We start from the raw sequence: 15314 nt of genomic DNA on the forward strand, positions 1-15314 counted from the left end.
CCCTGTCTTTTTTTTTTTTGAGAGAGAGAGAGAGAGAATTTTTTTAATATTTATTTTTTTTAGTTTTCGGCGGACACAACATCTTTGTTTGTATGTGGTGCTGAGGATTGAACCCGGGCCGCATGCATGCCAGGCGAGCGCGCTACCACTTGAGCCACATCCCCAGCCCTAGTCCCTGTCTTTTTATAAAAACAGTGTTATTAAAGAAAGTCCACCCATCTGGAGTGTACAGTAGGCTTTAGTGTAGTCACAGAGCTGTAAAACCATCACCCAGTCACTTGAAAGCATTTTTCATATCCCTTACAAAACCCTCAAACCCACAGCAATCCCTTGACATCCAGTTCCCCACCCAGCCTCCTACCCCTGGACATCCACATCGATTTCCCAGTTCAGGACACTTTTTATAAATGGAATCATATGTAGTAAGTGGTCTTTTGTGACTGTCTTCTCTCACTTAACGTAGTGTCTTCAAGGTTTGGTCCCTTTGTATTCTGACAGTTCATGAAAACAATATAACGCTGATGTCTTGAGCTCTTGGCAGTTCAGAAAGTGGCATCTTACACATTCGCCTGAAGCCACTCCTATGCCCACTGTGCCCGGTGGTTCTCCTCACCATTGTCTATTTATGTGTCATTTCTTTGGAGAGGTGATCTTCCTTCCCTGGTCCCTCACACTCAGTTAAGCCTTCTAATTATGCAATCCTAATTTCATTCATAGCATGTATCATATTTTTATTAAATAATTTTTAAGTTTATTTGTATAATATCTGATCAGATTTTCAAGCTCTGTAAGGTCTTGGGTGTCATGTCACTGTATCTTCCCTATCTAGTCCAGTTAGCACCTGGTACATAGTAGGGACATAGTGCATATCAGCTGAAGAAAGAAAATGTTTCAGTTTGTGTTTTTCAGAAAGTTTTTTAAAAAAATATTTATTTTTTAGGTGTAGATGGACATAACACAATGCCTTTATTTTTATGTGGTGCCAAGGATCGAACCCGGGTCTCGCCCATGCTAGGCAAGCACTCTACCGCTGAGCAACAATCCCAGCCCTTAAGAAAGTTTTATATGGGATTGTAAGGATATGCCAATTTCCCAAAACTACCTCCTGCTCTATCCTAGGAATTTAGAGATGGACTTGGGTTTCATTCACATTCACCTGTAGATACATCATTTCATTCATCTTTGGAAAAATATGTAAAACCCTGCTAACTTTAGTTTCCAGGTAAAGGAACAGGATGACTGCAGAAAAGAAGTTGAACAGAGACTTTGTTCTATACTCTTTTATACCTTTTGAATTTTGAATTATATGGATTGCTTCTTCAAAAAATACAAATTTAAAAAATATTAAAATAAAAACAAGGGCTACAGGAAGAGCTGTCAAGTACTTTCTGTGATTTTCTCAGCTCTCAGAAGATCTAGCCTCTAAGTTCTCTGGGTAGTAACATTTTGGATCACAGGGTACATTGTTTTTGTTTTTGTTTTTGTTTTGTTTTTTTAATATTTTTTAGTTGCCAATGGATTTTTTACTTTGTGTATTTATATGCAGTGCTGAGGATCAAACCCAGGGTTTCACACATGCCAGGCAAGCGCTCTACCGCTGAGCCACAACCCAGTCCCATAGAGTACATTCTTTTTTTTTTTTTAATTTTTTATTGTTGGTTGTTCAAAACATTACAAATTTCTTGATATATCATATTTCACACTTTGATTCAAGTGGGTTATGAACTCCCATTTTTACCCCATATACAGATTGCAGAATTACATCAGTTACACATCCATTGATTTACATATTGCCATACTAGTGTCTGTTGTGTTCTGCTGCCTTTCCTATCCTCTACTATACCCCTCCCCTCCCCTCCCCTCCCCTCTTCTCTCTCTACCCCCTCTACTGTCATTCATTTCTCCCCCTTGTATTATTTTTCCCTTTCCCCTCACTTCCTCTTGAATGTACTTTTGTATAACCCTGAGGGTCTCCTTCCATTTCCATGCAATTTCCCTTCTCTCTCCCTTTCCCTCCCACCTCTCATCCCTGTTTAATGTTAATCTTCTTCTCCTGCTCTTCGTCCCTACTCTGTTCTTAGTTACTCTTCTTATATCAAAGAAGACATTTGGCATTTGTTTTTTAGGGATTGGCTAGCTTCACTTAGCATAATCTGCTCTAATGCCATCCATTTCCCTGCAAATTCTATGATTTTGTCATTTTTTAATGCAGAGTAATACTCCATTGTGTATAAATGCCACATTTTTTTTATCCATTCGTCTATTGAAGGGCATCTAGGTTGGTTCCACAGTCTTGCTATTGTGAATTGTGCTGCTATGAACATTGATGTAGCAGTGTCCCTGTAGCATGCTCTTTTTAGGTCTTTAGGGAATAGACCAAGAAGGGGAATAGCTGGGTCAAATGGTGGCTCCATTCCCAGCTTTCCAAGAAATCTCCATACTGCTTTCCAAATTGGCTGCACCAATCTGCAGTCCCCCCAGCAATGTACAAGTGTACCCTTTTCCCCACATCCTCGCCAGCACTTGTTGTTGTTTGACTTCATAATGGCTGCCAATCTTACTGGAGTGAGATGGTATCTTAGGGTGGTTTTGATTTGCATTTCTCTGACAGCTAGAGATGGTGAGCATTTTTCCATGTACTTGTTGATTGACTGTATGTCCTCCTCTGAGAAGTGTCTGTTCGGGTCCTTGGCCCATTTGTTGATTGGGTTGTTTGTTCTCTTATTGTCTAATTTTTTGAGTTCTTTGTATACTCTGGATATTAGGGCTCTATCTGAAGTGTGAGGAGTAAAGATTTGTTCCCAGGATGTAGGCTCCCTATTTACCTCTCTTATTGTTTCTTTTTCTGAGAAAAAACTTTTTAGTTTGAGTAAGTCCCATTTGTTGATTCTAGTTATTAACTTTTGTGCTATGGGTATCCTATTGAGGAATATGGAGCCCGACCCCACCGAATGTAGATCGTAGCCAACTTTTTCTTCTATCAGACGGCGTGTCTCTGATTTGATATCAAGCTCCTTGATCCATTTTGAATTCACTTTTGTGCATGGCGAGAGAAAGGGATTCAGTTTCATTTTGTTGCATATGGATTTCCAGTTTTCCCAGCACCATTTGTTGAAGATGCTATCCTTCCTCCATTGCATGCTTTTAGCCCCTTTATCAAATATAAGATAGTTGTAGTTTTGTGGATTGGTTTCTGTGTCCCCTATTCTGTACCATTGGTCCACCCGCCTGTTTTGGTACCAGTACCATGCTGTTTTTGTTACTATTGCTCTGTAGTATAGTTTGAAGTCTGGTATCGCTATACCGCCTGATTCACACTTCCTGCTTAGCATTGTTTTTGCTATTCTGGGTCTTTTATTTTTCCATATGAATTTCATGATTGCTTTCTCTATTTCTACAAGAAATGCCGTTGGGATTTTGATTGGCATTGCATTAAACCTATAGAGAACTTTTGGTAATATCGCCATTTTGATGATGTTAGTTCTGCCTATCCATGAACAGGGTATATTTTTCCATCTTCTAAGATCTTCTTCTATTTCTCTCTTTAGGGTTCTGAGGAACCCTAGTTTAGGTTAGTTTTCCGCATTCTTTCAAAGTGAGACTTACAGTGGCATTGTACTTGTAGCCATAGTGGACATGCATCCTGAATAACAGATTGTTTCCAGGAGTACCTGTCTGGATAAATAATCTATAGCAGCCTCTTATTTGTCATCTGAAACAGGAATGACTATCGGACACTGCGCCAGAATATTATTGACATGGTCTTAGCCACAGAAATGACAAAGCACTTCGAACATGTCAACAAATTTGTTAATAGTGTTAACAAGCCCTTGGCAACACTAGAACAAGATGAGGTAAGTGAAATTTATTTAAAGAGGACCCATATCTGGGCCTCCTGTGCCTATGTGTTGTGCATAACATGGATCACAAGTCCCTGAGCCATGTGAGGGGCTTCCTTCCTTCACTGAATTGGTTTTTGTTTTTGCAGTATGAGAGAGTGGAATAAGGGCCCCACATGTTCTAGGCCAGCGTTCTACAGCTGAACTACATCCCCAGCCCTAAATTGGTTTTCATTTGGTTAAAAAATCATTGAGTATAAAAACTTAGCAGAAAGAGTTGAGTGAAAACTCACCATTCCTGCTCCCTTTCTCATAAATATCTCCTCTCTTCTCCTCTTGGGCATTCTAGGGCCAGTTGGAGCCTTTTCTCGGATACTCCCCACTGAGACACATTCATTCCATGGTAGCAACAGCTCCCCTCACAGTAGGGTGGGGTCAGGAAGGACCCTGAATTTGGGTCACAGGGCAACATTTTTGCTCCTAATTTGTGGATTTGAGGCATGAAATCCACAACTACTTGGCAAGGGTAACATTAAACATCTAGCCAGGCAGGAGACCCCAGCTGTGGAAACAGGCATGGCTCAGTGCTCGCCCTAGTTTTCAGTACCATTTCCGTTTCTGTATAGTGGGGAGGGGGAAGCTTAAGGCATAAGATGGATGGGCATCACACCAGATCCACTGTGAGAGCAGAAACTGAGGCCCTCAAGAGAGGGCCATCTCTGAGCAGAGAACAATAAAGGAGATAATGCTTTCTCCAAATTTATTACTGTTCTATGGTTGACTTGAAAATTTGGGTCCTCCTTCAGCAACCTTTGCCAGTCAGGTGTTCAACTCCTGAGTAGTGGAGTTTTTGACCTTAGTTCATCCTCTTCAGAACTGTCATGATAGCCATCCTATTCAGAGGGGCTTCATCTACTATCAATCCTGTGTTGATGTGAGCTGTGTTGATGTGGGGTTAGTAGCTGGTCAGAAATTACCTTAGCGCACCTGAACTACTAAAGGAATCTTCCTTCCCAGATAGATGGAGACATGTATGACCATAATTTCTAGCTTCACATCAACCTCAATGGACCCTGTCTGGCAAGAGTTAGTTCCATTAAACCTCTTATTCATGATGTATCTTCCAGTGAGCTCCTATGCTTTTATGTTTTTAACAGATTAACTGTCACCATTTTCTTTTTCGTCCACTTTGAGAATAGTTAAAAGAAGACCCTGAAGTAATTTAAAGAATACTTGTGACCTTGCCATGTATTTCACTGCTCATTACTAGTTATTACCTAACCCCTTGATGGTAGATCTGTCCCTGCTGAGATGGGACTGTTGGGCCTCCTTCAACTGCTGTTGCACATTGAAATCACATGTCTAAATCAGTTAATAAGGGAACACTGCTCAAAAGGGAGTGATCGCTCTGTCACTGCTGACTACCCTGGTGCACTCTTCCAACCCAAGTTCTCTTCAAAGTGCCTACAGCCAGGTGGTCTGTTACACTATGGACCAGGGCTCCTCGTGAAGGAGACAGCATGTGAGTGGGAGGATGTGGGACTAAAAGGTAGAACTTAAGTTCTTATCCTGGCTTAGCTGGGGAGCTCTGGATTGGTTATTTCACCTCTGATCCCAGTGTTCTTTTATAAAATTTAATAGTAAAACTTTCCACGTTCTCCATAAAGTCTTCTTGTGAGTGGAAATTAAAAGAGAATGACTTAAGTCTTTTGTACATCAAAAATTTTATAGCAGCATAATGGAATATCACTATATCTGAATGATCTAGGTATACTGAAGGCTAAAAATTCCCCAAACACACACCTATCAGAGGCCTGTGTTGTAGGAAGCAGGAAGCCTGAGGGACCACAAGAACCCCTTTGTTATGAGGATGGAAAAATTGTTTTATTTTTTTCCAGTTCATACTTTTTTTTAGTAAGTATAATAAAAAAATAAAACTGATCTTCAGTAAGAAAGAGGGAAAGAGAAATAGTGGAACAGAAAGAAAAAGGCAACTGTAAAAGATTTAGGAGTAAGAGGAAAAGAAGGAAGAGGCAAGGGGAAGGGTGTGTGCGCCAGCCCCTGGTCCTGCTGAGCTGTTTTGTGAGACCCTTAACTCTATGGATCCTGGCCAAAGCTTTTTTGTGCTTACAGTGGGGCCCTACCAAGTAAGAGGGGGCTTGGCACAAAGGACCCATTTTGATCACTTTGAATTCTTCTCATGTTTCAGGAAACTGAAAAAGACCAGGAAGCCGTAAACACTATGCTCAGGGCTCCAGAGAACCGCACTCTGATCAAACGAATGCTGATTAAATGTGCTGATGTGTCCAACCCCTGCCGGCCCCTGGAGCACTGCATTGAGTGGGCTGCACGCATCTCAGAAGAATATTTTTCTCAGGTAAGATGGTGCCTCATAAGTACCTTGACACACACACACAGATGGAAATCATCAGTGGTAAAGGACTTAAAACCAGGAAATAGAATTCTTAAAGAAATCCTGTCCCTGAAGAACATTTCTTGTATTGCATATTTACTGATAATGAGTTTTGTTTTCATTTATCTGAGAACTTGTTTATTCTGTCTTCATTCTTGCAGAAATTTTTGCTGGGTATGGAATCCTGGGTTGACAGATTTCTCCTAAAAACACTTTAAGGGAGTCATCTGTCCTCCATATTGTCTTGGGTTAGGGGAAAAAAAAATCAGAACATATATTATCTAAGAATTTTCCAGATTTGATAGAGGACATGCATACAGATTCCAAAAGCCTGTTGAGGATTAAATTGTGAGGCAAGTCAAAGATACAGAAAAAAATCTTGAAATTGGCCAGAGAAAAATAACACTTGACTTATCAGAAGAAAAATGATCTCATGTTTTCTGACTTCCTGTCAGAAACCGTGAAGGCCAGAAGACACTGAAACATCTTTAAATTTCTATTAGAAGAAAATTGTCAACCCAGAACTTTATATCCAGTGAAATGTCCTTCAAGAATCAAAGAAAAATATTTCAAAAAAATTCTCAGATAAGGAAAAACTAATACATTACCTGTAAATCTACAATACAAGAATTGTTAAAGGAAGTGCTTAAGGCTGAAAGGAAATGATGTGCCAACCTGGATCTTCAAGAAGGAATGAAAAGCACCTAAACAGGTAAATACCTGGGTGACTTTTTTGTTCTCTAAATTTCTCTGAATTTTAAACCATTTTAAACAAAAAGGACCATTTTAAACAAAACTTCTAACACTGTATCATAGGATGTATAATGTATAGCTGTAAGGTCTATATGACAACTAAAACAAAGAATGAAAGAAAGAAAATAGACTTAACAAGGGTCCAAGGTTCTAGATTTTACACAAAGTGTTACAGTATTAGCTCAGTGGAGTCCAATGTGAAGGATACATAGTAATCCCAAGAGCAATCACTGTAGTCTAAAAACTAATAGACATACTATAATGGAATTGAAAATATATTAAAATAGAATATTTCAAGGGAGAAACAGGAAAAAAAAACAAGGGAACAAAGAAAACAGTAACATGCTAGCTCTGACAAACAATATCAATACTATTAAATTCAGTTCCATTAAAATGTTAGTGGACAAAACACTTCCCTTAAAAGGACATTCTTCAGCATTGGTTTAAAAAAACAAAACAATACAGAGTCTAGAAGACATATTTTAAATATAAAGAACAGATAGGTTTAGAATAAATAGATGGAAGAAGATATACCATGCAGATTTAAAGTATAAGAAGACTGGACTGGCCATATTAATTTCAGACAAAATAGACATCAAAACAAAGGATATTTCCAGAGATACAATGGGAGACTTTATAATGATAAAAGGTTCGGTTCTATAAGAACACATAATAATTATAAATGTATAGAAACCTAATATCAGTTTCAAAATAAATGAAGCAAAAATGACAGAATCAAAGAGAGAAATAGACAATTCTGCAATCAGATTTTAAAACCCCCATTCATCTATTGACAGAACCAGATTAAAGTATCAGTGAAGACACAAGAGATCTAAATAAGGTCAGCCAACTGACTTAAGTTACTACTTAGAGAATACAGAGGCTGTCTGCAGGACACACAGCCTTTAACTAAAAGGGTGCACTCACCAAGATGGAGCATGGGCTGGGCCTTCAGAAAGGATTAAAATCAGATGGAGGCCAGGAACAGTGGTGCACTCCTATAATCCCAAAGGCTCGGGAGGCTGAGGCAGGAGGATCACAAATTCAAAGCCAGCCTCAGCAAAAGTGAGAGGCACTAAGCAACTCATGAGATCCTGTCTCTAAATAAAATACAAAATAGGGCTGGGGATGTGGCTCAGTTGTTGAGTGACCCTGAGTTCATTCCTTGGTACCCCCTTCCCGCAAAAAAAAAAAAAAAAAATCAGATGGAGGAGCAGAGATTGGAAGACAGGTTGGGAAATCAGGTCCCTCGCCTCTTCCCTTTGTTGCTGGGGGTGGGTTCCAGGAGGGACCAGAAGATGAACCAAGACACATTCAAGGTGCACAGCCTTGACCTCTGAATCCCCATTATTAAACTTCTCCTGGAAAACTGACATAGAGAAATGGGGGATGGAGGCTCATTGCCTAATTCATGCTCTCATTTCCATGTGGTCTTCGGTGATGAGCTTCACCACTGATCTAATCTCCCTCTGGTCCTCCCCTTCATTGTGTACCTAACTACAGCAGTCCTGTGATCACCCCTTAGGACCACGTGTACATGCATCAGCAGAGGAGCTGGGTCTTGTTTAGAAGGTCTTGCAGTCCTGGCCCTCATCTTTATGTGAAATAATTGGCTTTTGGATTTTCTGAAGAAGAACAGTAGAGCTAAGGATACAGCCGGCAAATAGGGTGATGTTTCTTTCAGGGCCTTAAGTGCCAAACACAGGTATCCTAAAAGCTAGGACTAAACACTCAAGAGTCTGGTTGGTTGGTTGGTTGGTTTTTGCTTTTCACTCAAGGTTTCAAAGCAGAGGCTGAAGCTGGCATGGTGGTGCCTGTCAGCAATCCAAGTGACTCGAGAGGCTGAGGCAGGAGGATCACAAGGTCGAGGCCGGTCTGAAATAATTTTCCTATGTACATATATGAATGCACATAGTAAATCCCAGCATTGTGTACATCCATAAGCATGGGGTCCTACTCAGAATAAGGTATATTCCATGCTTCTATAATTATATCAAAATGAATTCTACTCTCATGTATAATAAAAAGAACCAATAAAAATTTAAAAAAGGTTTGAGGCTAGCCTCAGGGGGGAAAAAAATCAGATGGAATATGTTCTCTGACCACAGTACAATTAAATCAGAAATAATTAAAAGTAAGATATCTAGGAAAATACCAAACATTTAGAAATCAAACACTTCTGAATAATTCATGGGTCAAACATAAGGCAAATGAGAAAATAATTAAAATTAAATGATAATAAAAATAAAATTTTGGGATGCAGCTTAAACAGTGCTTAGAGGAAGATTTATAATTTTACTTTATTATTGGGGAAAAAGAAATACCTCAAGCTACTAGAAAACAGTAAAAATTTAAAGCCAAAAGTTGGTTCTTTAATAAGATTAATTAATGAAATTGGTAAGTACACCCAGACTAATCAAGAGGAAAAGAGATCACAAATAACCAATATCAGAAATGAAAGGGGGATAGTCACAATAAGTCTCAGACTTTAGAAGGATAATAAATAATTGTGAACTTTATACTAACATATTTGACAACTTAAAGGACAGATTCCTTGAAACCTACCAAAACTAACCTATGTAAATCCTTTTTAAAGAAACCCTATTAAAAAACTCTCCCACAACGAAAACTGAGGAATCTTTATATCAACCTTTTAAGGAAGAAATAATGTCCCTCTTACAGATTGTAACAAAAAATAGAGAATCTCATTTTATGAGGCCTGTTACCTAAAACTGACAGAGAAAATACCAGGAGAAAAAAAAATCACAGTTTATTATTCTCATGAGCATGGATGCAGAGCATTTAATCAAATTAATATGTAGAGGGGATAATATGTCATCACCAAATCGGTTGTTCCCAGTAATGCAATGTTAATTTACTACTAGAAAAACAAATTATTTTAAATTATCTTACTAAGTGAATGAAGGAGAAAAAACACACGAGATTATAGGTACAGAAAAACAATGTCAATTCAACATTTACTCATCATAGAAACTATTAGCAAACTTGAACAAGATAGAAATTACTTTTTTAAAAAAAATTTACAAAAACTTAGCTAACATTATATATTTAATGGTGCAGTATTGAATCCCCAAGACTGGATATAAGGCAAGGGTGCCTATTCTTGCCATGACAATAAACAAGGGGGAAAAAACAGTCATAAAGAACAGAAAATAGTATAAATGTTTGTTCTATTTGCAGGTGACACTTTTTATGTAAAAATTCCAAAGGAAGGTACAAAAATTACTAGCATTAATAGGTAAATTTGATTTAACAATATCAATATACCTCAGTCAGTTGTGTTTTATGTACTAGCAGCAATCAGAAAATGAAACTAAAAATACAGTCCTGTTTATAATAGCAAAAAGCAAAAAATTACTTACAGATGACTAGACCTTAACAATGAAAATCACAAAACATTGCTGAGAAATTAACGAACACCTGAATAAATAGCGAGGTATATACTATGTTCATATATCAGAAGGTACAAATGCTAAGATTTGATTTCTCCCAGATTGATGTCTCAATTTGATACAATCCCAGTTGGAGAATTTGAAAAAATGGAATCTGAATTGTATATGGAAATGTGAAGGACCTTGAATAAGTAAACCAAACTTAAAAAAAAAAAGTTGGAAGACTTAATATCTGGCTTTAATACAGTAACCAACACAGTGTGGTACTAGTGTAAAGATAGCAGATACATCTAAGGAAAGAAATAGAAACAGATCACATTTATACAAACGGTAGGGAAAGCAAATTTTTTTCAGTAAGTGTTGTTAGAGTGAGAGGATATCTCTGTGCCAAGAAAACAAAAGAACCACAACTCCTCCTGTCTCATGCCATAGAGAATTATCAGTTCACAGTGAATCATAGATCTGTATACAAAAGCTAAAACCATGAAACTTTTAGAGGAAACCACAGCAGAATGTCCTCAGTGACTTGGAAATGGACAAAGATGTCTTAGGTACAGAAAGCAATAACCATAAAAAGAAAATTGGACTTTGCTAAAAATTATACTTATCCAGGGATGGGGATGTAGTTCGGTTGGCAGAGCACTTGCCTAGCATGCACAAGGCCCTGGGTTCAAGCCTCAACCCCCAACCACTACCACCAAAAAAACCCTGTTCTTCCAAACACAGACAAGAAAATGAGTAGGCAAGTCACACTAGAAGGAAGTATTCACACGTCATTTCTGACAAAGAATTCTGTCCAGGGTATTTAAAGAACTACGACATAATAGTAAAAGACAAACACCAATTAAAAATGGGCAATTATTTTACTAGACAAAAAGAAAATACTATGAATGGGGCTGGGATTGTGGCTCAGCGGTGGAGCGCTCACCTAGCACTGGTGGGACCCGGGTTCAATCCTTAGCACCACATTAAAATAAAGGCATTGTGTTGTGTCCATCTGCACCTAAAAAGTAAATATTTAAAAAAATACTATGAATGGCCAATAAGCACATGAAAAAGTACTGCACATCATTATTCATCAGGAAAATTGAAATTAATATTACCACATATCCAGCAGAATGGCTAACAATTTAAAAACTGATCAGATGTTGGTGAAAATGTGAGGTAACTAGACTGCTATCAGTGACAGGTATATAAAATTCTGCAAGCACTTTGGGACACAGGTTTCTTTCCTTTTTTTGTGGTAAAATTTATATACATAAAATTTACTGTTTAGATCATATAGGGCTTTTTCTTTATTCTTTTATTGAGTTTCATGTGTTGAACCATCCTTACATTCCAGGAAAAAATTCTGCGGTCATGGTCCTTTTAATATACTAAATTCATCCTAGTATTTTGTTGAGGATTTTTATATCAACATTCATAAAGTATTCTGGCCTATAGTTTTTTTGGTAGCGTCTTTGTCTGGCTTTGTTGATACAGTGCTGCTCAATTTCAGAATGAGTTAGAAAGTGTTTCTTCCTGTCCAACTTCTTGGAAGAGCGTGAGAAGGACTCTTAATTCTTTAAATATTTGTTTTGTTTTTGGTGGTGCTGGGGATTGAACTCAGGGCCTTATGCCTGCTAGGCAGATGCTCCACCACTGAGCTACGTCCCCAGCCCCTTAATTCTTTAAAAATGTTTCATAGAATTCACCAGTAAAGCCATCTGACCCAGAATTTCTTTTGTATGAAGGATTTTTAGCTGTTGATCCAATCTCCTTACTAGTTAGAGGTCTATTCAGAACCTTTTTAAGTAAGATAATTCAGTGGTAGATAAGAAGCAGCCACTAGATGCTTCTCTGTGAATGGGGCTGTTTCTTACTATGGAGCCCAATTAAGGGGGCCTTCCCCACAATGGAAGGATGGCAGTAGACAGCTGGCTGACTGCAGATACCATTTGAAACTCTTACCTAAAAGACTTCTAGATTTTGGATTGAGTTGGGGGATCCTCAAGCCCCTCAGCATGGAATCCTTCCCACTCAGAACAACGTGGCATCTAGTTTGCTTGATTAGCGCTGTGCGGCTTCTCCCCACAAGCTACCAGGGGACATCAGGGAAGGGCTGCTCAGAAGTGGGATGGAGCCAGACATGGATCTGGAGACCTGGACATTTTCTGCTTTGCAGACTGATGAAGAGAAGCAGCAGAACTTGCCTGTGGTAATGCCGGTTTTTGACAGAAACACCTGCAGCATCCCCAAATCCCAGATCTCTTTTATAGATTACTTCATCACAGACATGTTTGATGCTTGGGACGGTAAGAAATCTTATAGCATATCTTCCTTTAAAAAACAAGAAACTGCATATTAAATAGCAAATAGTGCATCTGAACCCAGAACACACTTTGGGGCTTAGACTTTTAAGAGGGGATGAGAAGAAATGAACCATCATGGAGGGATGGGTGTTCTTTGTGCATTTTCTCACTAATACCCCAACCTGCAGGAGGGGGCAAAAAGCCTATCAAATAAAAGATTATCAGAGAAAAAGACCCCACTGATATTCCCTGGGCTCCTTGTGCCCTGAGGGCTGCACAACAGATAAATGCCAGATCCAGTGAAGCTGATCAGAGTGCTAGGGCTGATTCAGGAGTTAATTTCATTCCAGCTTCTGGGTGTGTTTTCCCACATCTCCTTGGCATTATGTGCCTACTCCATCTGTCTCTGTTCCTTAAAATGCTCTCACTAAAACTAGGGGCTGGGGTGTGGCTCAGTGGTGAGCTCTTGCCTAGAATTGTGGAGGGTTCTGGGTTCCATCCCCAGTCTAGGGGAAAAAAAGAAAAAAAGGCAAGCCTAAATCTGTTTAACAAAGTCACAAAAGGACATTGCATTCCTGTCTTTCTCTCCAGCCTTTGTGGACCTTCCTGACTTAATGCAGCATCTTGACAACAACTTTAAATACTGGAAAGGACTGGATGAAATGAAGCTTCGGAGCCTCCGACCTCCTCCTGAGTAGAGCAGGAGGCCTCATGGGCCCTGAAATCTTGTGCCTCCAGTCATTTGGAATTCCTGAGGGCAGCCAGAGTTCCTTAGGCCTTCAGTATTAAGCAGAACCATTCCCTCATCTGCAAAGCCTGTAAAACACATGGTGACATCAGTAACCACCTGCAGTCACCAACCGATACCATAATGTGAGCCTTGGCCACTAGCAAGGGCTGCAGGGGCTCTTCAGAAAAGCACCTGAGAACCAGTTTGCATCAGCCTCCTGTTCACATGAAGCCTCGGTCATACCTACAGAGGGGTACTGATGGATTTCCTGCCAGTGACAGACTGTCTGTCTGCAAACAGTTGCTCTCAAATATGTTCAGCACTTCAGAACAGCTAGTGGCAATCGGATCTTTAGCAACTTTTTTCACATCATAGAAGGTGCAATCACTCACTTTGGAACACTACTGAAAGTGACTTCTCTTTTAAAATTGAGTAGCAAATAAACAAAAGAGAAATTTTGTAGTTGATTATTAATCAGTTATTAAAATGTTTATTTATTTTATTGGAAGTCCATATTTTCTATGAGTTTAAAAACACTTCAAAGCCAAAGCCAACATCACACGCCATGACCAAATTTACACGATTGGTATCATTATGCATTACTTGGTGTACAGACTTATTTTCATAATGCAAATTAAAAAATGATACATTTTTACTTCACTATAGAAATATTTGTGTATGTTAAACTCCTTTCTGATTGATACTATTTGAAAAAAAAATGGTTTGGTTTGGACTTATAGTAGAGAACTAAAGGAGAAGACTCCTTTCATCATATAGAATCTAGGCTCTGAACAGGCTGATTGATGTGCTTTGCAAGTGACATCCCAAAGTAAAATTACACCCTTCTTGATTTGTAAAGAAAAATTAGGACTTAATAACTTTTTCTTAAAATTCTATAATTGGATTTCCAAAAGTCTGCTTCATTTTGTACTGTTTCTAAAAAACATTCCCTATAAAAATAAAATGCAAACAAACATGGAATATTTAATGAATTGACATTTTATAACCAACCAGTTTTCATCTGCAGTGGGGAATCTTTGATTCCAGAAATTTATAAGGGTTCTGTATCTTCACATTTTGAATAAGCATAATGCCATAAAAAAATGACACTTGATGACAGGTCAAAGCATTAGTTGTTTCATTTTAAGCTGGTATGTTTTTTCCAGATAAAAATGAAATTAAACTTTTTGTTTTTAAGAAATCATTTGTTGCCCTTTCTTTGGGTTAATCTTTTTCTCAACAAATACATCTTTATTTTACAGACCAGATTAGTGAATGATTTTTCCAAGGTGGCATGAGTCCAGATGATTATATTGAAAATTATTGGAATTAACTTTAATTCAGCAGCCTAGGGCACATGAGAGGGATGACAGAGAGACTTTGCTCAAAGATGGGTCTTTGGGTACCTGGTACCCATTAAGAGATGTCAGAACAGTGGAGGGCCAACAGGGCCAGCCTGAAGGGGTCTCTTTGTCTAGGGAAACAAAGGATCCTTTTTTCTGTATTAAGGCAGTCTGATCATTGTGTACTGAGCTAGGTAGAAAGCTCTCTCCTCCTCCTCCAGGTGCCAAGAACAAAAAGAAAATGAACCACATGAGCAACTCAGCCATCATGAGGTTGGAGACAGCAGTGCATATAATATATGGAATTTTCACCACAAAGAGCCAATAGTAATTGAATAATCTGAAAGAGACACCAAGCTGCATATGCTTAACTTGTCTGAAGAGATAAAAGAAGCAATTAACTACAATAAACCAAGATAATTTTTTAACAGAATAGATAAATTTGGAAAAGAACCATATAGACTATCAAGCTATGGATGATATAGTCAAACAGTGTATAGGTTTAATGGGAAACCAGATGTGACTAAAAAGA

General features: G+C 38.5%; 1 protein-coding gene across 5 annotated transcripts in view; it reads left to right on the plus strand.

Moving 5' to 3' along the window:
* Positions 1-14640, plus strand: part of Pde8a (phosphodiesterase 8A) — a 162982-nt gene extending 148342 nt beyond the window's left edge. For 4 of the 5 annotated variants that reach the window (XM_058577445.1, XM_046438187.2, XM_058577451.1 and 1 more), the window contains 4 exons: positions 3722-3854; positions 6049-6216; positions 12583-12712; positions 13301-14640. In XM_058577445.1, the coding sequence (XP_058433428.1) occupies positions 3722-3854; positions 6049-6216; positions 12583-12712; positions 13301-13407 (538 nt within the window). In that variant the 3' untranslated portion in view covers positions 13408-14640. The remainder of the gene's footprint in view (positions 1-3721; positions 3855-6048; positions 6217-12582; positions 12713-13300) is intronic. The other variant, XM_046438195.2, reaches the window with a different exon arrangement.
* Positions 14641-15314: the final 674 nt, after the last annotated feature.

This window comes from Marmota monax, unplaced genomic scaffold (genome assembly GCF_021218885.2).
Source record: "Marmota monax isolate L192 unplaced genomic scaffold, Marmota_monax_Labrador192_F-V1.1 WCK01_AAM20220418_F8-fsc00005, whole genome shotgun sequence".
NCBI classification, from domain to species: Eukaryota; Metazoa; Chordata; class Mammalia; order Rodentia; family Sciuridae; genus Marmota; species Marmota monax.